Source organism: Gopherus evgoodei, chromosome 11, assembly GCF_007399415.2.
Source record: "Gopherus evgoodei ecotype Sinaloan lineage chromosome 11, rGopEvg1_v1.p, whole genome shotgun sequence".
Taxonomy (NCBI): domain Eukaryota; kingdom Metazoa; phylum Chordata; order Testudines; family Testudinidae; genus Gopherus; species Gopherus evgoodei.
Genome location: NC_044332.1, coordinates 39,159,447 through 39,186,590, shown reverse-complemented (window position 1 = coordinate 39,186,590; position 27,144 = coordinate 39,159,447). Strand labels below are relative to the sequence as shown.

General features: G+C 40.9%; 1 protein-coding gene across 3 annotated transcripts in view; it reads right to left on the bottom strand.

The window, feature by feature from the left end:
- Nucleotides 1-27,144, bottom strand: part of OLA1 (Obg like ATPase 1) — a 201,047-nt gene that overhangs the window by 68,811 nt on the left and 105,092 nt on the right. For all 3 annotated transcript variants that reach the window (XM_030581117.1, XM_030581118.1, XM_030581119.1), the window contains 3 exons: nt 15,210-15,385; nt 1,594-1,674; nt 1,212-1,309 (listed from right to left, as the gene is read on the bottom strand). In XM_030581117.1, coding sequence (XP_030436977.1) covers nt 1,212-1,309; nt 1,594-1,674; nt 15,210-15,385 — 355 coding nt within the window. The remainder of the gene's footprint in view (nt 1-1,211; nt 1,310-1,593; nt 1,675-15,209; nt 15,386-27,144) is intronic.

Sequence of the window (27,144 nt, the reverse complement as noted above, 5' to 3'; positions counted from 1 at the left end):
CTGACATTAATTATTGTTTTGGCTTCCAGTCTACGAATGTTTATTTTTCAGTTTAAAGCCTTCTCGCTCTTTGATATCATATGGAAATGAGAATTTTTAATGGAAAATTGAAACCATGTGCATCTAAGTACTTAATGAAGTACAGGGAGAAACAGGAGGTGTATTTTAGGAGGATTCAGATATTTTGCTTTAGATACTTTTCATTTGTTTGAATTACTTAACGCATCTTTCTGTTTACAAACATACATTTATATCCCAAAACCTTAAAAATCTCACAATTAAAGTGTTTTAAAGATTTGTAAACTATATAAAATTTGTTGTAAATTTTAGAACAAGTATGTTGTCATTAATTCTTCCTTATAGTGTAATATTTAATCAGTCTCTCCTCTCCAATCCAATTGTCTATCTCAACTGTTATTTTTTATGACAAGCTAATGCACTGTGCTTTTCAACAATGGAAACTCGAAGTATTTTCACCACGTTGGAACTGAATCTTCATCCAGTTCACTGTGTATCTGATATAGAGCCTTATTCTGTAACCATTATCCACCCGTTATCTTGACAAGAATATTTGTTTGAGTAAAAACTGTGTATGAAGGTAAAAATACTGCTTACATGAAGTATGTGAGAGTAGGCCTAAATAGTACAAGGAAATTGTAAAATGTCTTCCTTTGTGTGTGACGCACAAGTGTTAACAATGCCAAGCACTGTTGGCACTCAAACGTAAATGGAAGTGTATTGTTGAAATGTTCAATATTAAATTAATGCCACAGTACCAAAAAAATTCTGTCACATTACAAATTAAATAGTTTTATTCTTTCAGCACATAACAAATGAAAAGCAATTATATGAATAATCAGTGTTAAATAATGTTTAAAAAGCCAGTTTTATTGGAAAGAAATGGTTTCTAACTAGATTGAGTTAATTTCTGAAATGGATTTATTTTCTTCACAGTTATTAAAGTTTATGTAAAAACTGAAGGAGGGGAAAGGGTTTGCTTCTGTTTTGTAAATTCATCAGGGGCATTTTTATCACCACTGCACTCAGGCAGAACGTTTATGGAGATATAGTAAGTATAAAAGGTATCGATTTATATTAAGTAAAATAACAAGAACAATCCTTATGTCCTTTTAAAGAATGGTGAAGTATGTGCCATTGAGAAATATGAAAGACAAGAGTGAATTTTATATATTAAAACTAAGCAAACTCACCATTTGTTTTTACATCGAAGGTAATCTTTCTCCGAGAGGTTAATCAAGTAAATCATTGGTTTTGAAGTCAAAAATAAGTATTTGTTCAACACATCAATCTAAAAATGAGAATATAAAGGTAGAATCTTAAAACACATAATGAAGTTACTGTAACATTTTCAAACTCAGTTTCTTTTTTTATTAATTGTATTTCTGAAAGGGCAAATAACTGCTTCAAGTAATCTATACAATATACTTTGATAAACAAAATCTACTGATAAAGTTAACATTCAATTCAATACCCTATAAATCTCATGGATTCTTTTGTATTTAAATGCTTTTACCAAGTGAAAACAATAACAGGTAGAAATATTAAGGTCTATGAATGGGATAAACAGCCTACCTCTTTGTCATTCCAATCATGATAGAAGCGCACAGGTTTCTTTTCCTCTATTACCCAGGTTTTGATTTTACACATTATGTCCTATGCAGGATTAAGAAGAAACAAAGTAATTAAAGTAGATGAAGAACAAACTCAGCTGGATACCAAACAATTATTTTCCATACGCAAAAAATACAAAAATATACAATACATACTCAAATTAAAAATTAGGTAACATCTCTTATAATTTGAATTCATTTTCTTGTCTTTTTTTATCTCAGAAGCTAAAACAATATATTACCATTTTAAACAAGTCACTAAAAAGCAATGGTGAATGTTAATACAACACACCTATACTTAGAAAGTTAAGTACACAGTATTTTAGTAGCAACCCTCCCCAAATGAGTAGAGATCATAAAACCGATGTAAAAATCCAAGGGCATTTTAGATTGCTTTTCAAACTCAGTAAGATGTAACATTTCAGCATCCAGTGGGTGAGACCACATACAATATAAACATGCTATTTAGAAAGGGGAATGGGTGGAGGAAGAAAAAACAGAGTGAATATATTTTTTTTAATTGTTAGCAAAAGAAATTGAGCTAACATTGATGATCCACCCTTCAAGAAATTAATTCAAATATCCAAAACCTTATGTATTCCGCATTAATTTTTTTGCCAACACCTTCTCCTTCCCCTAAAAAATGAAACCTGCCAAAGCCTCCATTACACAATGGCAAGAGCCTTGCACTGGTGACCTCCAACCAGCTGCATTCACTTTCAGAACATCTCTCTCTGCAGGAAATCTAAAGGCCTTTTAGTTAGCAAGCTAGTGTGCATTCAGAAGGAGTAACTACAGGAAGAGCCCAATGTGCTTTGTTTCTCTGGCCTTTCTTCACAGAAAGATTAATCATCTGTGAAATGGAAACGGCAAACAGCAAGTGACACAAACTGAACCCTTCAAGCCTTTCCTCATCAGTTTTGTGGTTCTGAATCTGAAAGCTGCGTGTGGCAAGGTTCTCCTTACAGGCAGGTGTTAATAAAAGGCTCTTAGGTCTGAAAGGTCAAACTTGGCTATTCTAGGAGTAGTGTATTTTAGAGTCATCTATTTTTTGTTGTAGATAATTTATGGTCATGCATTTATTGAAAGTTATAACTGGTGTGATATACAATTAGATATTTAACATACAAAATTCTATTCCCAAAATTTTTCTTTAGTGCATAAAGTATTTACTCTTACTGATATGTAGGTTAAACAGATTTATAAAACAGCTATAAATAGCTCTTCTATTTAGTATACCTTCTTTTCCCAGTTTTGCAGTTGCTTTAGGGAAAAACAAGGAAAAGACTCTTCTAAATGCTTAGATCCTGATTTGAAACCCTCCAGGAACAGGCCCCCCCCCCCAGATTTTAACAAGGAAGGGGCAAGCAGAAAACTTTTAATGAAATCTAACATATTCTGACTAAGAATAATCACTTTTACTCTCCTATAACTGAATTTCACTCATAAATGTTTAAAAGTGGCTAATGTAACACCATTTCTTACAAGGAGAAGATCAAAGTGCTATATTACAAATGCATTATGATTAAAAAGGCACCGTGCCTTGCTATTAACTGTTCTTTAAACCCTAAAAGGCTTCCCATAGATCTCACTTGGCACTGCATATACAACCTTTGACAAGTAATGTAGACCATTTTTATTCATTGCCTAAAATTGTAGGCAATTATGTGTGTCACACTGGCCACCTGCAAATTCTGAATGCCTGCTCCAGTTGTCAGAGCAAAAAACTAATGTCGGAGGGGATTAATCTAAGGGGAGAGAGTCCTCTTTAATGGCTCCAGCAGGTGAAATGGCCCAGCTGGTTACTATGATGAGTGGCCAGAACAGCTTATGTAGAGACATGCAACAAGATTATACATAAAGAAGAAAACAGTAGTACCATCTTATCTTATCCTTTAGCCCTATATGTTTTTCTTTTTTTAATTAATCAACAAAAATACATAAGGAAAGATTCTACTTTATGTAAGCTATAAGGCTAAAGTGCTGTTTCTCAGCTTTTGCTTCATCAAAAATCATTAGCTCCTCAACCAATCTTGTTAATTAGTGAAGGAACCTTTTACTCGCATAATTTTTCTGATTTTAAAAATATTTTGGATATACTAATAAACCCCATCACAAAGGCTTTTGACATTACAGTTTTCCCCAGTGGCAACATATCACACCAAAATTGAGATAAAGAATTGAAAGAAATTAAATTCTAATTAGAGTTCTCTGGAGGTAGTATTTTCTGTACAGCCATACTCAGTCTTTTGGGACCAATTAGCTAAGTTTTTGAGCTTGCCTGCACATGAGTGAGGGTGTGTATATCAAAATGTATATACTCAGTTTATTTCTGAGCTAGCCCCCGATTATCCCAGCAAAAGACACAAAGCTCAAGGGTAGGTAAGTGGATTAGAACCTCCAGATAACTTTAAATATAGGTGAAGCAAGTAGCTTTACCCTCTCTGAAAGATAAGTGTATTCTACAGATCCCTCTCAAATCTACAAAAAAGTAATAGAGAAAACATACAGAAGGAAGTCACTATATCCCTTTTTAAAAAAACTTGGCTGCCTAAATTACATGTCTAAATCCATTTTGATTGTGTGATTTTTCAGAGGGGCTCAGATTATGTGCCTAACTTTAAAAACTCTTAACATAAATTAAATACTGACAATTCTTAATAAGAGTTCCCTACAATATATATAGTTATGTAAATTGGAAGCCTATTTACTTTACACACAAATTAATGGAGCAACAGAAAACAATATAAAAATAAATCAAACAAATATGACATTCCTCTATGTCTGATCTCAGAACATTTTACAGAAGAAAAAAGGATAAAGTATCTCTGTCATACCAGGCAAATTTATATTCTCACTGATGAAATGATACTGAGTGTAAAGTAAAGCAGGTAGTCTGCAAATTTAGAAAAGGCCTAACTAAATTAAATTAAGGTTCACTAGCATGCATTCCAGAGCCCAGGTTAAATTATAATCCTTGAATGACAACTCTGGCACGGTCATGTGATGAGATATGAACAAAAGACAACTATTTTTAAACACATTTCTTGCTCACCTGCTAACCCAGTGTTCTAAGGTCAAATAATAATATATATATTTTTAAAACTAGCGAGAGCTTTTCAGATTATATTTAATCTTTTACATAATTTGTTGTGTAGTTTAATTAATTGCTTTTATTTAGGCCTAAAAATTTTAATCTAGCAATTATCTTAGTTGGTTAAAATAATAACATTCATCTACAAATATTTAATCACCCTCCTAGTTAACTTAGCACTATTCTAAACTGAAATATAGACAGATGACCTAGTTTGTTTTTATCAGGTCTGGTCTATTCTGTTCCTACTTTGATGTACCTCGTTCACTGGAGGAATGACCTCTTTCTCCCTGCTCAATGATACGTGTACAGTTATTTCTTAATTGGGCCAGCGATGCAACAGTGCATACCACAATAAAATAAACACACACACTTACTGCCCACAATAGTTAAATTTACAGGAAATACAAATACTATCAAAAAGTCAAATATCACATGATTTTTAAAAAATGGCACTTTATCTTTGACAATAGATATTTTTAGCATCTCTTTGGAAAATATATATAGCCTGCCATATCTGAAGTGCCAAATACTGTACTTTCATTTATTTTCATGTCCTCCAGGGCTGAGCTCTGGAGTTCCCTGCCTTGCCTAAGAAAGCAAAGCAACCAATTCAAAGATTTTTAACCAGGAGTTGAATGCTGTACCCAATAAATCTCAGCAGTTTATAATATTGTGAATTAATATACCCACACCTACTAGTTCACAGAATGTCTTGATAAACTTAATCAGATCCATCAGGTGAGGAAAAAAGCATGTATGTATGTGCAAACATTGCTAAATCCTTTGGGTGGCTGAAAGTAGTACTCTCTCTCAGTGCCAAATACTTTGTACAGCATCAAGGACTAAACCCTGGCTTGAAAAATTCATTTGTCTACTTGGCACTGGAGAATGGGAAGCTCTCTTTTGAAAATTGAAAGGGCGTGTAATTAATTTCTGCAGAATTTAAGCTATTGTGGAGGTGGGAGGAAGGGAATAAATTTGCAGTTGTGAAGATTACAGGTCAGGTTTGAAAGTCTCAGTGAAGCAATGTCTTCCTGACTCCACAGACAGACAGCTCTAGTGACTTTGATGCTACTGTATCACAAAAAATGTACACTTCAGTGCAAATATAGTATATTTGAATAATGTGATGTTTTATATAACTGTTTGGAGTGCCACGTATTTGCACTCCTCTCTCTCAGGCTTGGAATTCTGATACAGGTCAGTAACAGTCCATGCTAGTGAGCAGGGTGTGGTCTCATCAATGTTTCAGTTCCTTGCAAATCTTTTGCAATGAGGATGTCAGATTCTTACAAAGGTTTTAAAACCTTCATGTATAAACATCATCTTGCTACTCAGATTTCCCAAGCAGCAGCAAAATGAAATTGATGACACTTGCTCAGTTTCATTGCTGCTGTTCAGAATTATGTGTACAGCAGTGAAACTAACAAGAATAATGTCAGCTTCTCTCTGCTTCTACTTGGGAAACTACAAGGAATAGCTGAAGCCTTAGAATTGTTGCTCTTCGACCCCATATTTCATATTGGATTCTGGATGGCAGGTGTCTTGATAAGTGGATAAAAATAGTAGTGTTGATGTAATATACAGGAATCTCTGTAAGACATCTGATTTGGTGCCATATAACATTTTGTTTCTAATGGGATCTGAAAGAGACTGATTCTTGGCCCCAAATGCTATTTAGCATTTTCATCAATGACCTGGAAGAAAACAGAATCATTACTGATAAACTTTGCAGATAACACAAAAGACTGGAGAAACGGTAAATAATGAAGAGGACTTAGGATCTAGGAACAAAGAATGTAGGCCATATTTACAAAATGGGGGCTCTATCTTGGGAAGCAGTGACTGATTAAGACTTGAGGTCACTGAATAATTAGCTGAACATGAGCTCCACTAAAAAGGATGAATGCAGTCCTTATACGTGTAAACAGGGAAATATCAAATCAGAGTGGGGGGGTTATATTACCATTTGGCATTGATATGACCTCTACTGGAATACTGAGTCCAGTCCACAGTTCAAGAAAGATCTTGATAAGTTGGACAGGTTTCAGAGAAAAGCCATATGAATGATTAAGTCTTTGTAAAAAATGCATTAATGTAAAAGCCTCAAAGAGTTAAATCTTTTCATATGAGAACGGTAAGGGGTGACTTGATAATCATCTAGAAGTATCTACATGGGGAACAGAAATTAGATAATAGAAGGCTCTTCAATTTAGCAGACAAGGTGTAACAATATCCAGTAGCTGGAAATTGAAATCAGATTAGAAATAAGGTACAAATTTTTACCAACGAGAGTGATTACGCCCTGGAACAACCTACTAAGAGTTATGAAGGATTCTCCATAACTGGAAATCTTTAAAGCAAGATTGGATATTGTTCCAGAAGATATGCTCCAGTTTAACCTCAGATATTGGACTTGAAGCAGGAAGTAATTAAGGGAAGTCCTGTGGCCTATATTATGGACAGACTAGATCATCATAATGGTCCCTTCTTACCTTAAAAAAAAAAAAAAAAAATCTATGAAATCTTTTCAAATCCTGATAGAAGATTGCACTGTTTCAAGGTTAGATGGTTTACTTCTGAAACGGTTTAATATGTCTACACTAGTCATCTTTGGTTAAGACAAACTAGTTCAGTGGGTAAACACTTCTTTCCAATCATGGCAGTGCTTATGTTACTTTTCATTCAGCTTCAGACACAGCTCCCTCATTTCTATATTGTGGTTTTGGTTGTCTTTTTTTAAGACAGTGAAAACCCACTGGTTTAAAGAAGTAAAACAAAAGTTTAAAAGTAAAAGTTTATTATAGAACAGTGTTTAAAAAGATGTCTTGTAAAACATTTATTGTTAAAAAACTTTACAAGTGTTTGAAAAAAGGCTAATATTAAAAAACTGTTTAGTAGAACATGCTATGTATTTAATGAGATGCAACTTACTGCCTAAGATTTTGTCTACTTTAGCACTTTTGTTGGCAAAACTTTTGTCGGCAAAACTTTTGTCAGTCACGGGTGTGGGAAAACACCCCACTACCCGACCAACATAAGTTTCACGGACAAAAGTGCCGGTGTGGACAGCACTATGTCAGTGGAGAGTGTCTCCCGCTGACATAGCTACCACCGCTCGTTGGGGGTGGTTTAAATATGCCGATTGGGAGACCTCTACCCAGGAGACCTTACAGCGGCACAACTGCAGCGGTACAGCGGTGCCGTTGTAAGGTCTGTAGTGTAGACATAGTCTAAGTTACTCATAACACCTTTCTCTGTCTCTCCCCCTATGTGTTGAGTGGGAGAAACTAAGTTCACAAATGAGACAAAAACCCTTCATAAAAATGAGGAGGCAACATTGTATATATCCACAACTGAGAAAGAGACAAAATTGAATTTCATCAGCTAGGGTGAAAAGGAGTTGACGGTGGCGGAAACAGTATTCAACACCATTACTGAAAGGTGAGCAAGACCACCAGGAGAATGCAACAGGAGGAGTAATTGAACTAGTACACGTGTATCATCTATTTTTCCCTCCTACCCTAACGAACTGAACTGGAGGAAGAATGATCTGTTCTAAGACTTACTCAGAGCTACAACAGTTGTAACAATACTGAGAATGTTTGTGAAACATCACAGGAATTTGCGTGTGCAGATATGAAGCATTTTACAAATATCCCAGGTGACAACTTGTGTTAACAACCCTAAAATTCTCTACTATATATCAGCCCTGCGAATCCTGGGGATTTCAGTTACAGGAATCATCAACTATGCTTGTGGATTTTCAAAACAAAAGGCAAACAAATTATATGAAATGGAGAAAGCTGTATTTCAAAGATGAATAGTTGTAGCAGTCTCATGTTCCTTGAACTTTAGCTAGCCAAACTTCACTTAAAAGAAACCCTGCATTTGTCTTCTGAACAAATCTACTTCTCACTCTTACAGAAATTTCTTGCAAAATCTTAAAAATCCACTGGATATTAGGTCAGATATCATCATCAGAAAACAAATTTACATTGGAAAGACTGCTTTTGTCACAGGTGTTCAGGCACTAACTTCTCTATGGGCACTGGTAATATAAAAAAGTCACAATATGTAATGTGCCCTAGGCTCTAACACCATGACATCTGTCAAGAATATTTTGATGCATTCAAAACACTCCTTACAAAGAATTTTAATTTGCTCTAAATACCCCATTAAGCACAGTAAACAGTCCACTAAAGACTTTAGGCATAATCACATATATCAACAATAGAAATATTTTCTCGAAGCCCAGTAACTTATTGCTTAAGTTACTCATTACAATAGAAAAGCTACGGCAAGAGCTTTGTTAATAAAGTATGTACAAGATTTTCCCTCTCTCTCTCTCTCCCCCCTGTGTTGAGTGGAAAAAAAAAGAAAAAAGCACTTTATAAAAATTATGATGCAATATTTTATATATTCAGAGCTAGGATGGAGACAAGGCTGAAGCTTTTGACAATTCTCAACTAGCTACTTAAGTCACAGACAGGACAAGATCTAATTTATCAACAACAACTATGAAGAATACTTGTCCTTAAAGATCAGCAACATCCTATTTATCAGAGTATAGAGGCATGTGTTCTATTCTGATCCACTTGATCTGGTAAAGAGATAAAGGCAGGCACCTATTCATTATTTTGTGCTGCCATTTATAAGTCACCTCCCACTTAATAACGAAAGTATAGTTTAATCATATAAAAGCAACTAGGGCTTTTGGATAGGTACCTTACAACAACTAAAATAAATAAATTCAAGAGTGGACAAAAAGGTGTCTGTTAAAGCCCCTGGAAATATTATAAACTTCAGAAATGGTAGCGGATAGTCCAGATTTGCTGACATCCACACATTTACCCTCTAACCACATTTAACATGTCCATTACTTAGTCACAGTCCACTAGGCAAGAACATCAGGACAGATTTCTCCTAATCTAGATATGCACTACACTGTTCTTATGCTACTAAATGTAAAGTATCTTCATTTTTTTTTAACATTCCAATTAATTTTATTTCTTTATTTTACAAGTTGCATTTTGAAATATTAATTTATTTTAAAGAAAGATGGCTTGGGAGTGATTTCAACTCTAAATTTATGCAAACTAAACTGGTGATCGTGTTCTAATGGACAAGCACATACATCACAAAGCTACTACCACTAGAAATTTATTTTCCATTTTTATTGGCTGTCTCAACAGAAACACCAAGGATTAAATGAATATAGACACTGGTCCTTTAAGGTGACATTGGCACTATAGTGTGGGTGAAGTCTGCAATACTGCAAACTGTGATGTATCTGTTCTGTGAATAAACAGGAACTTTCTGTATCCAGGGCTGACAATCCAACACATTTATACCCTTTATGTTTAAAAAAAGCTAAGTCTTAAAACTGAAGTACAGAAACTTGATACACTCACTAAAATAGTTTAATTCTAGGTTCTCTCCTCATAGTAAAGATGATAGATTATGGGCTTGTCTACACGTCGCTGGCAAGATATACTAGAGGGGTGTGATTTGTAAAGCCCTGTAATATGTTGCACTTAACTGCCCCACGTACTTCTAAAAGGCAGACTCCAGCTAACTCAGAGAATTGGTAGGTAAGATCCCATGGGAAGCAAGCCTAAGAGGGGGAGAGAAGAGTTCAGAAGAGCTGGCAGTTTTTTAAAAGAGGCATTATTAAGGTCACAAGAGCAAACTATCCCAATACACAGGAAAGATAAGAAGTATGGTAAGAGACCACTCTGGCTTAACCAGGAGATCTTCAATGTCTTGAAACTCAAAAAGGGTCATACACAAAGTGAAAACTAGGTCAAATTATGAAGGATGAATATAAAAACCAACACAAGCATACATGGACAAAATTAGAAAGGCCAAGGCACAAAATGAGATTATACTAGCTAGTGACATAAAGGGTAACAAGAAAACACTCTACAAATACATTAGAAGCAAGAGAAAGACCAAGGACAAAGTAGGCCCATTGCTCAAGGAGGAGGAAAAGACAATAACAGAAAACATGGCAATGGCTGAAGTGATAAATGCCTTTTTTGTTTATGTTCTCCACTATAAAGGTTAGCAGTGATTGGAGGACTAACACAGTGAACATCAGTGTAAATGTAAGTGTGCTGTTACGATGGATACTCCTGGGGGAATTCTGAGCCAAAAATTAAAAATTCTGCAAAATTCTGCATATTTTACTTGTCAAAATAACACTACATAATCACGCCAGTTTCAATTACTTTGGTAATTTATTTCAAAATACCTGTCAGCAACTATGTCTGTAACAATACATACACAAAAAAATTCTCCTAGGAGTGGAGAGCTGAAGAAATCCCTGTATCTCTACCTTCTCCCCCTCTCAGAGCCCAGCAGGAGGGCCAACACCCGCATCCATTGCTCCCCACAGCCCAACTGCCGGGTGCCTCCCAGCCCATACACCCACACCCCCCACTCCCTAGACCCCAGCTGGAGACACCCCCACATCCCCCACCAAGACACTCGCATTCACCCCCTCCCCACCAGAGTCCATCTGCAGGGTCCACCCCAGCCCAGAATCCTGCCCCCCTACCCTCAGAGATCCACAGGGAGAAACAGCCTGATGCTAAGTCCCAGGCTTGTATGGTGTTTCTTGCACACCATCTCTTTCCTTCAGGGTGTGCTGAGAACTGCAATGGTCAGGAACCCTCCAGCTCCCTCCCACTAGCAACACTATTTTTTGTTTGTGAGCTGGGTCCAACAGCCCCTAGTGGCAGCCAGTAGCTGTGCAGCCCATTTCTGTGGGAAAAAGGAAATTCTGCGCACACATTTATTTCTGTGCAAATTCTGCATGTGCAATAGTGCAGAATTTCCCCATGGAGAGGACCTTGGAGAATTGTTTGGGTGCAAACGGGAGCACTCTGTACTGACAACAGTCTTGCCAAAGGTAAATCGGAGGAATCTCCGAAGAGATGGGTGAATTGAGATGTGAAAGTAGGCATCCTGTAGGTTGAGAGCCAAGAACCAATCTCCTTGTTCCAGTGATAGAATAACAGCTGACAATCCAACACATTCATACCCTTTATGTTTAAAAAGGCTAAGTCTTAAAACTGAAGTACAGGAACTTGATAGACTTAGTGAGACCATCTTGAACTTCTGAAAACTATAAACTAAACGCTATCAATATAAAGAGAGATAAGCAAACTGGACTGCTATTCACTCCGTTCCCAGGACAAGGGCTGTTGAGCATGGTTTGCCCTGGCAGTGCTAGATAATGGTGAGGCAGACCATATGTGCTGACTGAATAGACACTGCTACCTAAAATCCACCCCTGAATAACAGTTACACTGACCTCACCCACGGTGTAGACAGCATAGTTACTGCCTCTGGCAGAGGTGGATTAACTATGTTTATAGGAGGAAGCCTTCCTGTCGGCATACATGCATCTTCACTTAAGTGTTACAGCGGCACCGCTGCTGCACCGCTGCAGCATTTTAAGCATAGAACTGCCCTCAGAGAAATTTAGATGTCTTCAAGTCGGTAAGGCCTAATGAAATACATCCTAGATAGTTAAGGAACTGGCAACAGAGAGCCAACCCTTCAGAAGTTATCTTTGAGAACTCCTGGAGGCTGGGAGAAATCCCACAGGCTGCAGGTTGGGTTGGAATTCCAATCAAAATGTCATCCAGGACGGGACACAAGTGAATGCCCTGAGACATGAGTCTAGCTGTTATGACCAACATCTTCACCAGCATTGTGGTGAAGACACTGGGGGGGGGGGGAAGTTGGGGAACAATGGGGCTGAATGGAATATTTGGTGCAAATAGTGAGCTGAGCAAATCCTAGCAGCCTGAGGTGGTACGGTCATATGGGATTGTAAACATATGCATGTGCTAGATCCTAAGTGCAAAATAGTTCCCTTGGGATGGGGATGCTACCACTAAAGCTAGGGTCTTCATCCAAAATTTCACTTATTTCATCCATTTGTTGAAAAGCTTAAGATCCAGGATGGCTCTGACCCCGCTGGTACATTTTTAGACAATGAACAAAAGGGAGTACAAACCTAAGAAACTTTCTTCTGCGGGAACTCCTTCTATTACTCCTATGTCCAGAGGAAGCGAGATTTAATTTAACACCAGCTCAACAGGGTTGCTCAAGATGTGGGACTGATTGGAGAAGGTATGGGATGGAGCTCTTAGTTCAAGGGAATATCTGCAACTTACTCTCTCCTTTTGCCAATCTCTCTGTCTGATCAATACAGATCATTCTTCTGAGAAACTAGAAATTCTGACTTCTAGATTCCCAACTGGGAGAAGGCACATTTGTTCACTATCATAGCAGGCTCTTACAGTCAATGGAACCACCTCTGGATTTTCTACCCATTCCCCAGTTCTGGGGCTTACCCTGATATATCTGTTATCTTTCCTCTAGTATTTTTGTGAGAAAATTGGACAAAAGGAACATTTCTGTCTGGTGCTGGGTTTATAGTCCCTTCTTAGAGCACTGAGTGAGGAGGGAAGAGGAGGGGCTATTTTGGTCTGGTAGAATTTTCTGCAAATATTTTGTCTAGTTTTTCCCCAAAGAAGAGAGAATCTGTGAATTTAGATGAGCATAGTATTTGTTTGGAGTGAGTATTGACCTCTTCCAGGGGAGAAGCTACACGTGGCGCCTCGCTTGCTCAGCTGGATATCATGGAACTGGCCAAAAAAAAAAAAATCTCATTGCAAGCACTGAAGCATTTGCCAACAAAGGTTGTCACTAAGGAAATTTTCTTAAGTGTAGACTGAGAGTCAGATGTTCATGGCCTTAAGGTCATTCAGCCAGGACACTGTGGTTCTTGTCTTGCGATGCAGGTATTTGCCTTGTCCTATTTCAAACATCTTATGGGGAACACTGTTGCATTTTTACATGCCCTGCCCAGAACATGAACGGTAGCCTTCTTGGCCTGCTTTACAACAGTGCCAACCAGCTGTGGCTAGAGCATGGTCTTTTATGGTTTGCTTTATGCAATGCCTTGAGGCCTCTGGAAAGGTCTCCCTCAGTGTCCCCCCACTTGGGGTCCCATTCCTCCTATCCCAAGAATAGAGTCCCATTGCCGGAATTCCCTGTTTGAGCTGGCAAGAAAGGGAGTTGAGTATGAACCCTGCTGCTCTCCCCAAGACTGGCTGGCTGGAGTTCTCCTCATTCCTAATCTGCAACTCCATATTGGGTTTTCTATGCTGGAGTCTCAGCTTCTTGGGGCACAGAGGAGGGAACCCAACCTATTCTACTCAAAGCCCTGTGCCCTAGCAGTGCAAGAGTCAGCTAACCGAGAAAAGGCAGGACACAATTTGCCCTCCAAAAAGCCTGTAAAAGCTGCCTCACAAACAACACTTTTTGTCTTTGTGAGGATCTACCTTGGCGTCTGAACAACAGCTCGGCCATGTTTGGGGAGTGGCTGGGTGGAAGGGAGGAGGGTGGCACTACAGTACCAAATCTAGGTGGTTGTGACCACTGCACTGCTCAATATAGATCCAGGAGAGAGAGAGGAAGAATAAAGAATGGCTGTTTACTACTGCCCCCAAAAATGAATAAAATAGGCTATTAAGAAAAGTTAGGAGCAAAATGAACTACCACATGACTTCAGTCATGGTAGCACAAAATCTGGCAGCAGGCCAGAGAAAGGGGCAAGGCTAGCAAAGTTTGCATTCATCTTTGAATTGCCTCTGGAAACTGCAGGCAAGAGTAAAATAGTCCATTATCAAAATTGTGGGAGATGCTGGCTACAAAAAAGGGACTTCTCCTTCCCTAGCATGGGATGGACATGATGCGTCACTCCAACAATGATTTGCACATGTTCATGCTAGCATGCTCATCAAGAATGCTCCAACTATGGGCCCTCTCTCAATGAGATCAAGAGGAGCCAAGCAAACAGATCATCCTAGACAACAATCACTGGGAACAGCAGAGCATCATAATTTGTACACTGGTTTTGGGAGCAAATCCCAGTTTCAAACTCTGGGAGACTTTTTAGGCCTCTGGTGCTTAGCTGAAGATCATGTGCTGAGCTCTGCAATGATCAAGTCTGACAAGGTTATACTCAATTACTGATTTATAAATGGGAATAGCATCCTAATTATAGGTGACAGGCTATCTGGATGCAAGCTGAGATTTTGTAGTGTCATACACACAGAGGCAGGAGCTGTGATATCCATCTAGGCAGGTGTGAGCTTTCACATTACACTAATGTGAGTATCTCCCATTCTGAGCAAGACTGGATTGAGTTATGTCAGAGTACTTTAAATGGCATGCATCTAGCTCCCTCAGTGTAACCCTAGGCTATCAAAAGAAAATGAAGCTCATTTTAATGATTTTAACCCAACAGACCTTGCAGCTGTGATAATTTTTAAATAAATACAGAAATAATGGTCTATACATCATTTTACATTACTGATTTTAAAAAATGTGAACACAAATGAAAACATACTGGTACAAGAAATAACGATACATTTAACAGCACACTTTTTACTTACATATTCAGGTTTTAATTTCTTGTCCCCTCCTCTCACAGCTACTTTTTCTAATTTGTCTATAATTGGAATGATCATTTCCTCATCCTTAAGTCTAAGTTCTTCATGTATTATTTCAATGTCGCGAACAGGGTCTACACTTCCTTCAACATGAGTGATATCATCATTTTCAAATGATCCTAGAACAAAAGAACACTTAATTTAAGTATTAAACCTAAATAGACAACACAACGCAACATTAACAATAGTGTAATAGCAGCAAAGAGTCCTGTGGCACCTTATAGACTAACACACGTTTTGGAGCATGAGCTTTCGTGGGTGAATACCCACTTCGTCAGATAGTGTAATAATCAGACATAGAAAGTCAGAGATGAAAAAAAATAGACCATTCCTCTTTCAGTGCAGAACAGTTGCCTACAATATTCTACACAATACTTAATATGTTCATTTACAACATTATAGTACTTCAAGTGCTTAGCAATTCATTCTTAACTAATGTGGTTACCACATTATTTCAAGCTTTACAGGGACACGTACAGAACAGTAGTCAGACCAGCCCCAATTCAGAAAAGCATTTAAGAACTTAAGTTTATACACATGCTCAAGTGCTTTCCTGAATGAGGGTGGATTTAAGCATTTTCCTGAAAGCCAGGGCCATTTTACTTAAAAATGTCTTGGCTATCAGCAGCAAAACATGGTAGCCCACTTCAAAATACCTTTTTAAATACAATATTTAATGGTGGTTTGAAGAATGAAAGAGACCATCTAAAGAGTCATCCTAACACTATCATTAGCCACAAGTTTTGTACATAAAATATACATAGGAAGTTCTAGTCAAAGAATTTTGAAGTTCTGAACCACGTTGTCTAGGGTTTCCAAGGGAAACAGAATTTAGAAAAAGGCCTGAAATCATCTGGCAGACCTCTTCCCTGCTTCAATCTACTTTATCACTGTGGTTCTGACGGTGATTAGATAATGAACCACTCAGACACACAATTTACACAGCAGCTAATTTTATCGTCCTGATTTGAGGGTATGGTTTTTCGGAGGCCATCAAAGAAGCGGATGAAGGTGCATTTGTCATATATGAGTGACAACCATTCACAGCATCTGAACAAAATGGTGCTGGCCCTTATTAGAAACACATCTATTATCACATATTTAAAGTGCAGCTGAAGCCATAATTTCAAATTGCCAACTGGAAACAAAGGGTAAAAAAAAAAAAAAGGCAGATATTACTGAAGCATGTGTACTGACTTTATGCTCTATTGAAGACATAATGTGGCAAAATAATTCAACTGGGATTTACTCTTAAATTATCAGATAAGGAATAGCATCACAAAAACTGAACAAAACCTAAGAAAGGTTTTAAATGGGGTCGGGGGGAGGTGGTCCTGAAGTATTCATGGATCAATGTCATTGTAATGACCCCACTATACAGATTCCTCAGCACAAGAACATACTTAGAAATTAACAAAGAGACTGAAAAACAAAACTAATATACTTTTGAATATTACTGAATTCATGGAATGTAGCTCACCAAATGTGACTATGGGCTTGGCTACACTCAAAACTCCAAAGCGCTCCCACGGCAGCGTTGTGAAGTGTGAGTCTGGTCACAGCGCCAGTGCTGGGAAAGAGCTCTCCCAGCGCTGCACATACTCATCCTGATGGGGTTTAGCTTACAGCACTGGGAGCCGCACTCCCAGCACTGGGGCACTGTTTACACTGCCGCTTTACAGCGCTGTAACTTGCTGCGCTCACGGGGTTGTTTTTTCACTCCCCCGAGTGAGAAAGTTTCAGTGCTGTAAAGTGCCAGTGTAGCCAAGCTCTATCTTGTGATGGAATAAATCAATGGACTTCACTTTTAGTGCATCAAATTTAGGGCAAGATATTTTCTACTCTAAATTAAAAACAATACTTCACAATTGCTAGACAGAATGTTAGTTTTCTATGTCATCACATTTCAACCGTTTTTACTTTTAAATAAATTATTGCAAAGAGTGTTTTTATAATAAAAAGATTACATTTAAACATTTTAAAAAGTTACAGTAAACATGGTAAGAATGTCTAAGCTATTCGGGTACAACAGCAGGTGTGTAGCTTACAGATGGATTAAATGAAGATACACAATGTCAAAATCAATTTTCACATTGTAGAAAATGTTAACAGCAGCTTGGAAAACAATTTCTTCTCAAATTCTGATCTGGACCACCTTGTGAACTGGAGTAAGAGTAATAGGATGAAATACAATAGTGAAAAGTGCAAGGTCATGCACTTAGGGATTAATAATAAGAATTTTAGATATATGTTGGGGACGCATCAGTTGGAAGCGACGGAGGAGGAGAAGGACCTTGGGGTATTGGTCGATAGCAGGATGACTGAGCCGCCAATGTGATATGGCTGTTAAAAAAGCAAATGCGATTTTAGGATGCATTAGGCGAGGTATTTCCAGCAAGGATAAGGAGGTGTTAGTACCGTTATATAAGGCGCTGGTGAGACCCCATCTGGAATATTGTGTGCAGTTCTGGTGTCCCATGTTCAAGAAGGATGAATTCAAACTGGAACAGGTCCAGAGACAGGCTACTAGGATGATCCGAGGAATGGCAAACCTGCCTTATGAAAGGAGACTCAAAGAGCTTGGCTTGTTTAGCCTGGCCAAAAGAAGGCTGCGGGGGGATATGCTTGCTGTATATAAATATATCAGGGGGGTTAACGTTAGGGAGGGAGAGGAATTATTTAAGTTTAGTACTAATGTAGGCACGAGGACGAATGGGTACAAACTGGATATTATGAAGTTTAGACTTGAAATTAGACGAAGGTTTCTAACCATTAGGGGAGTGAAGTTTTGGAACAGCCTTCCGAGGGAAGTAGTGGGGGCAAAAGACTTATCTGGCTTCAAGACTAAACTTGATAAGTATATGGAGGGGATGTTATGATAGGATAGTTTAATTTGGGTAATTGATCTTGGATTATCACCAGATAAGTCTGCTCAGTGGTTTGCGGGGAGATGTTGGATGGGATGGGAACTGAGTTACTGCAGAGAATTCCTTCTTGGGTGCTGGCGGGTGAGTCTTGCCCACATGCTCAGGGTTTAGCTGATCGCCATATTTGGGGTCGGGAAGGAATTTTCCTCCAGGGCGGATTGGCAGGGGCCCTGGAGGTTTTTCGCCTTCCTCTGCAGCGTGGGGCATGGGTCACTTGCTGGTGGATTCTCTGCAGTTTGAGGTCTTCAAACCAGTTTTGAGGATTTCAATAACTCAGTCCTGGGTTAGGGGTTGTTATAAAAGTGGATGGGTAGGGTTCTGTGGCCTGCCTTGTGCAGGAGGTCAGACTAGATGATCATATTGGTCCCTTCTGACCTATGAGTCTATGAGCTCCCTAAAACTAAAAGACTTTCAACCAAAAACCACTTAGAACATACACCAAACTTAGCAATATAACATCTGGATATGAACAGAAATGTTATTAACAAGGAATAACTCACCTTGTAATAACTTCTGTTCTTCAAGATGTGTTATCCCTATGTGTAATACACTTCAAGTTATGCATGTGCACCATATGCCCAGGATAGAGAATTTTCTTTAGCAGAGTCCCTGTGGGTCCATATATGAACCCCAGCTCTCCTCATGCTCTGCATCAAGAGAATAAAGGGGACTGCCAGACTACTGCCATTTTAGTCCCTTCTCTACCTCAAGTTCCTAAAGGGACAACACATCTTGAAGAACTCAAGCTACTACTAGATGAGTACTCCTCTCTTGAGTGACTGTCCCTGTGTGCAGTGTAGCTCAGTTGATTCACAACAGCATCTTTATGATGTGGTAGGTGCTTGGAGTCCAGTAATACAACAGATTCCAAAATTGCCCTGCCTATAGAGGCATCAAAAGCAGCTGCTTGCACCAGGGCATAGTGTTTTAGCAAGAGTGTGAACAGAATTCGACGCTGCTCATCTGCAGATGTCAGTACAGGAACATCTCTAAAGAAGGTATCAAAACTGCACAAATTCTAGTCCAGTAAGTTCTTATGCTGCCCTCAAGGGTGATGTTCATCTCAGCATTTTGACAGCCTCTGGGATGAGATAGCCTTTTCTTTTTAAAGTTCTCTGAATGAAATGAAGTGTTTCTAGGGGACTTTCAGACAGGCAGAAGCCAAGAACCTGACACTCGTTCAGTGACTGACATGCCATCTCTTCTCTGCCTAAGTAGAGTTCAGGGTAAAACACAGGCAGATGGATATTTTGGTTGGTGTGAAAGTCCAACACCACTTGAGACACAAAATTAGGATGCAGCCTATTAGAAACCTTATCCTTGGGGAAGAAGGGTGGGAAGAGGCAGGTGATGAGGGACTGTTACCAGCCATGAGTGTCCCTAGTTTCCAACTCTTCTATTCAGAAATGCTACTTTAATAGAAAGATGTAGAGGAGAGCAGGACACCAGGAGAGCAGGACACCAGGGACTCAAAAGGAGGTTTAGTGAGGGTTTATCAAGTTTCAAGTCCGAGGGCAGTACCAGTTTCACCACCAGACGGAAGATGCAAATCAAACCCTTCATGAACTGGGCAGGAAAATACAGAGTTGGTGTATACTGGCGCTGATGGCCACAGGTGTACTCTGATGGAGCTAACAGAAAACCCCAAGGATTTTTAATAACAAATCGTAATTCACATATCTGGGATCTTAGCCTGTAAAGAGGAAATTCCTCGTTGGTTACACAAAAGTGAAATCTTTTCCACATCATTACTCCCAGCGAATTCTGAGCCAAAAAATTAAAAATTCTGTACACAGTATTTTAAAATTCTGCAAAATTCTGCATATTTTGTGTGTCAAAATAGCACTACATAATCATGCCAGTTTCAATTATTTTGGTAATTCATTTCAAAATACCTGTCCACAAGTATGTCTGTAACAATACAGACAACAAAAAAGACAAAGGATATTTTTATTTGACAAACAGATTCCCGACTAGGCATATTAATACAGAACTCTGAGTAATAATTCACTTAAACTAAAATACAGAAATTTATTTCCCACACTCTGCAGAACCAGTACAAAGGCTAGGGAGAAAAAACAGTTACTCGCTTTTGTAACTGTTGTTCTTCGAGATGTATTGCTCACATCCATTCCAATTAGGTGTGCGCGCGCCACGTGCACGATCGTTGGAGAATTTTTACCAGTGGGTCTGCTGTGGAGCCCCCTGGAGTGGCGCCTTAATGGTGCTGGATTTATACTCCAGCCGACCCAGCGCCCCTTCAGTTCCTTCTTGCCGGCTACTCCAACAGAGGGGGAAGGAGGATGGGTTTGGAATGGATATGAGCAACACATCTCGAAGAACAACAATTACAAAGGTGAGTAATTGTTTTTTCTTGGAGTGCTTGCTCATATCAATTCCAATTAGGTGACTCCCAAGACTTACCTAGGCGGTGGGGTCAGAGTCAGATATTGCTGAGTGCAGAACCACTGAACCAAATGCGGCTTCGCCTCTAGACTGCTGAACTAATGCGTAGTGAGCAGCAAAGGTATGTAATGATGACCAAACCGCAGCTCTACAGATCTTGTGAATTGGAACCTGGGCCAGGAAAGCGGCCAATGAGGTTTGAGCCCTCGTAGAGTGAGCGGTAAGGCGTGGGGTCAGGACACTGGCCAAGTCATGGCAAGCACAGATACAGGCCATGATCCAAGAGGAGATGTGTTGCGAGAAGACCAGTAAGCCTTTCATCCGGTCAGCCACTGCAACAAAGAGCTGGGTCATTTTCCTAAATGGCTTCGTACACTCGATACCGAATGCGAGGGCCCTACGAACATCCAGAGAGTACATACGTTGATCCTGCCGCATAGCGTGCAGCTTCGGATAAAATATCGGGAGGAAAAAGTTCTGGTTCACAAGAAAAGCTGATACCACCTTGGGGAGAAAGGCAGGGTTGGGGTGAAGCTGCACCTTGTCTTTATGGAAAACTGTATACGGCGGCTCCAACGTGAGGGCTCTGATTTCAGATACATGTCTCGCTGAAGTGATGGCTACAAAGAAAGCTGTCTTCCAAGATAGGTAAAGGAGTGAGCAGGTGGCCATTGGCTTGTATGGGGGCCCTGTGAGCCTGGAATGGACCAGGTTAAGGTCCCACGCCAGAACTGGCTGTTGCACTTGTGGGTAGAGGCAATCTAAACCCTTCAGACATCTAACTACCATTGGATTGGGGAAGACAGAGGAAGCACGTTCTCCTGAATGGAAAGCCAAGATGGCTGCTAGGTGCACCCTGACAGATAATCGCCAGGCCCTGCTGCTTTAGGGATAGGAGATAGTCTAGGATGAGAGGTATTGACACTTGCAATGGGAGCGTGTCATACTGCTCACACCAACAAGAGAAATGCCTCCATTTAGCATGGCTCAAGTCAAGGGTTTCCTGCTGCTTTACAAAACCTCCTGCATCGATTGAGAGCAGAGTAACTCAGACTAAGTTAGCCATGCAGCATCCACGCTGTAAGGTAGAATGATTGCAGGTCAGTGTGACAAAGTCATCCATGGTCCTGTGAGATAAGGTTCAACCACAGTGGGAGCATGATCAGAGGTTCTACCGACAACTCCAGGAGTGTGGTGTGCCAGTGCTGCCTGGGCCATGCTGGGGTGACCAGAATCATGCGTGCCTTGTCCCTGCACAGCTTGAGTAGGACCCTGTGAACCAGCAGGAATGGAGGGAAGGCGCAGAACAGCTGGTCTTTCCAGGAAAGTAAAAGCGTCTGATAGGGAACCCTGAGAGTGCCCCTGGAGAGAACAGAACACTTGGCACTTCCGACTGATGCATGAGGCGAATAGGTCGACTTGGGGAAACCCTCAATCTCAGGAAGATGAAGTGGATGATATCTGGACGAATCGACCACTTGTGAGGCTGGAAGGACCTGCAGAGGTGGTCTGCCAGTGTGTTCTGGACCCTTGGGAGAAATGATGCCATCAGATGTATCGAGTGGACTATACAGAACTCCCTCAGGCGAATGGGCTCCTGACATAGGGAGGAAGACCAAGCTCCCCCTTGCTTGTTGATGTAGAACATGGTCGTGGGATTGTCTGTGAGGACTGGAACACAATGGCCATGTAGGTGCTCGCGAAATGCTTGACACGCTAGGCATACTGCCATCAGTTCTTGTACATTGATATGCAAAGTCAGATTGGATGTGGTCCACGGGCCCTGTGTTTGGAGCTCCTCAAGGTGGGCACCTCATCCCAGAAATGATGCGTGTGACCAGGTACAAGGAGAGTTGTGGGGCATGAAATGGTACCCCATCACACATTGACATGGGGTCCAGCCACCAACGGAGGGATGTCAAAACCAATTCCGGGACAGTGACCACCATGCTCATGCTGTCTCGACCTGGTCGATATACTGTTGATAACCAGGCCTGAAGCATGCGAAGCTGAAGTCTGGCATGCCTGGTTATGTAAGTGCACGAAGCCATGTGCCCCAGAAGGCTGAGGCACATCTTTACTGTGGAAGTTGGAAAGTTTAGGAGGCTGCCAACGATGCTCGCCATCAACTGAAAGCGTGTGTCTGCCAGGAGAGTGCAGGCGAGTCTGGATCCAGGACTACTCCAATAAACTCTATTCTCTGGGTTGGTTCCAGAGCTGACTTTCCATTGTTGAGCAGGAGACCCAGCCGGCGGAACGTGCTTAGGGCAAATCGAACATGAGATTGAACTTGGTCCCTGGTTTGGCCTTGAATGAGCCAGTTATCGAGATATGCAAACACCTGGATCTGTTGACGACGAAGGCGGCAGGCTGCCACGATGGTCATACACTTGGTGAACACCCTGGGAGCCATGGACAGGCCGAAGGGAAGGACAGCAAATTGGTAGTGTTTGTGATTGACCACAAAGCGAAGGAAGCGCCTGTGTGGTGGGTAAATTGCTACGTGGAAGTACGTATCTTTCATGTTGAGGGCAGCGTACCAGTCCTCAGGATCCAGGGAAGGAATAATGGTCCCCAGTCAAACCATGCGGAACTTCAAACTTTACCATGAATTTGTTGATTCCGCGCAGATCTAGGCTGGGTCAAAGCCCACCCTTGGCCTTGGCAATCAGGAAGAAGCGGGAGTAAAAAACTCTGCCCCTTAGCTCCCTTGGAACCTTCTCGATTGCTCCTATGGACAGGAGTGTTTGGACCTCCTGTATAAGGAGTTGCTCGTGAGAGGGGTCCCTGAAGAGGGATGGGGAAGGAGGATGGGGGGAAGAAAACTGGCGAAGAACCCACTGTGCGAAGAACCCACTGGTCTGAAGTTATATGGGACCACGCATAGTGGAAACAGGAGAAACGATCTCGAAATGGAGGGAAAGGATCTTGGGTGATGACTGATATGCCGTCCTCAGGCGCACCTTCAAAAGTTTTGCTTGGGGCCTGCCGATGGTTTGGGAGAGCCTTGGTTCTGACCAGGTTGGTGGCCATTGGATTTCTTTCTATCACCTCATCCACATCTTCTATAGAAGTCCTGCCTCATACAAGCAGGAGGGTAAAACCTTTGAGGCTGCGGCTTAAAAGGCTTGTGCTGAGTCACCAGAGTGTGCATAGCCAGGGAGCGCATGATGGCTCTGGAATCTTTCAGAGGGAACGGCACTAGGACTGGCTTCAGGATCGGGAGCGGTGCCACATCTCCATGCTAGGAGACGGGGGACATTAGGGTAGGCTTGCCCCAGACTGTATAACGGAAGTCAGAGGCGGTGCCGCAGCCTGCGCCGGTGCCAGCTCTGTGAGGGCCATGAGGTCTCTCGCTGTCACAAATGTCTCCAGCGTCGATGGAAGCTGGGGCTCAACCATGGTCTGGGTTGGAAAGCCAGTGGGCACTTGACTCAATGGCTCCTCTCTCGGTGCCGGAGTCAATGGTGCCGATATCAGGGCTTGTACCCTCGGTCGCTCCAGTGCTGGACGCGACTTGGAGGTTAGCAAAGGAGGTGCTAGCGCCTGTGGCTGCAAGACAGTTGCCTCTGGCTTGCGCAGTCTCTTCTGTCCTGGAGACAGGGAACGGCGCTGAGCCACTTGCATTGGATGCGGTGCTGGAGAGGTCTGGTGCCGCAGGCCTCTATCCGAGTCTCCCTGTGGCGCCGTACCTGAAGCAGCTGCTGGGGCACTAAGCACTGACGCGCTTGGTGCCGGAACTTGGCGTGCCGAAAGGGGATCTGGGCTAAGGGCCACCTCCATAAGGAGCTATTTGAGCCTAAAGTCCCACTCCTTTTTGGTTCGAGGTCCAAACGCCTTACAGACCTTACACTTCTTAGCCTGGTGAAACTCCTCGAGACACTTCAGGGAAGCGTCGTGGGGGTCTCTTGTTGGCATAGGCTTTGAGCAAGCTCTACACAGCTTAAAACCTGGAGCCTTGGGCATGAGCCTGGGCGGCAGGCAGGGAGGAAGGGGGAGGATCCCTTCCAACCTGCTAGACTTAACTACAAGCCTAACTTTGTAACACTATTTACACTATATTAACTATATATATTATAACTAAGACAACTATCTAAAACAGGGAAGCAAAGCTAGGGAGAGTGGAGGACAGTTATGCTGCGTTCCACAGTTCCAATCACCGGCACGAGCGGGAAGAAGGAACTGAGGGGGCGCTGGGTCAGCTGGGGTATATATCCAGCGCCATTAAGGCGCCACTCCAAGGGGCTCCACAGCCGACCCATCACGTGTTGCTAGCGTAAAAATTCTCCCACAATCATGCACACAGTTCATACACACCTAACTGGAATCCATATGAGCAAGCACTCGAAGAAGAACTAGGGGTAACAGAAGAGATGAGGGAGAAAGAAGTATTTGCAAGGAAGGAGCCTGGTAGTGAACCTGGAGGGTTGTTGTGTGTGGGTGGGAGAAGTATGGAATAAGATTTTTCTGGCAGGGAGGAATTGTTAGGGAGTTGGGAAACATCCGCCATGCAGACCTTGGCTGACCCCTAGCCTCTCCCATTCAGTCAGATACAATTGCCCCTATCCCCACAGGGAATCCTTAAGCAGTTGGTAAAGACAGCTGCAAGTATGCTCTGCACTGGTAAAACTGGTGCAGACCAGACTTAACATTCTGGTAAATCTGGCCTATGCTACTAAATGCATAATAAATAACCAAGCGATGCCAATGAAGTAAAAAAAGAGTTAGTGACCGTACACAACTAGACTTTTTTAATTAAAAAAAAAAAAAAAAAAAAAGAGGAAAGCTCTCTGAAAGCGAGACTGAGAAAAACCAAACTGGAGCAGACTTCTTAAAATGACTATTTCCTATCCAGTGGATTTAAAATGTTCTTGTAAAAGGAAAACACTAGTTCATAAGGAAGTTTTGTACCAACCCCCCCCCCCAAACGCATTAACAGAACATTAAGCAACATTCAAAAATTATAACAAAGTTAAAGTTGGATGCTCGAGTATGCAGTATTCTCTACAGAGCCAGCATACCACACACAGCACAAAGTAATAGTAAAAGTGCGCTGTCATTTGATGGAATTTAGATTTTAAATTACAAACTTCAGTACTACAATACCCTTGTTTCATTAATATATCTTACTGTAATCACAATATTATACTTAATGCAATTCAGCTATTATTTATTATTGTGTTAGTGTCTAAGAGCCCCAGTCACGACCAGGACCCCACTGTGCTAGGCACTGAACACACACAGAGGTGGTCCTTGCCCCAAAAGAGCTTACAATTTAAGTGTAAGACAGGAGATGAAAGGTGGATATATACAGACAGGTGGGGGTGCTCACGGAAACGATGAGAATTTGTCTGCAAGACAGACGATGGTATCAACACACTAGTAACTTTGGCTGTTGTAAGCTTGTTGTTGTTAATAGCAGGGCTGAAGAGGAAGATGTGTGTTTTCTGTTCAAGGAACAAAACACAAACAAACAAACAAAAAAAGAATCAACCAGAGCCCACCTGCAGAGCTATCTCTGTGCCAGGCCCCTTCCTGAAGAGAGTTCATCACCACCTTTGCAATAACTTTGTGCAAAAGAAGCAGGCTGGAAACCAGACTATTTGGCGCCAAATATGGCTCTCTTCAAAACTGGACAATTCTTGAGATTGCCTGGCAGATTGCCTAGTCTAAAGCTATCACGAGGTCAATTATTCTTCACTAGCCTTCACCAACTGCCTCAGTTTTACAGGTGGCAGACTGGACATCCTTCAGCCATTGTCCCAAACTTTAGTCACTGCAGATGGTAGATAAACCAGTCTTTTTGTACAAAGATCAATTGGCTCTATTCTGGCAAAAGTTCCTGAGAATCTCCATTATGACATGTATTAAGCCAAAAGCTAACAGACATAATGAAAAAGTATGAAAACATAAATATTACTGATATTCTTTTCATAAATTATTTTCACAAAGTTTCTAGGACAAATTTGATTAAAAATCAAAATTCAGAAAATCTGGACCTACCATATGAACAAGTATTCAGTTGAGACTGAGCACAAGGTATATGCTCCTGGAACTTTTGGCAAGAACCATTTCCTTAAAATGTTCTCTTTGTGTAGAGGTCTACAGTACCTTTAATAAAATAAAATGACAGCACCACTGTTCTCCCTACTCTCCAATTCTTCTAGCTCTTTGGAGATAGGACACTTCCTTATGAGTGGAGATTCTTGTAAATGGGTAGTGCCCAATGAAGAGCATTGGAAGAACTCATCTGACATCTTAGATTTGTCCCCACTGCTTTGCAAAGTGGTGGATTCTGAATCCTAGGGAAAGCAAGTTTAATGGAAAAGTTAAAAAAAAAAAAAGATCTTTAGTAGTGGCTCACTATGTACTGTTGAGTCCATAAAAGCTCAACTCACTACAAAGGTGAAAACTAAATGCACACGGTCACAGAGAGGCTAATCTGGGAGGGAGCTAACCAATCATCCTGGTTTTCTCTATCTAATTTATAATGATTAATTATGGAATTGATATAGGCCACTCACACTCAGTTTCTCCGTACAAAC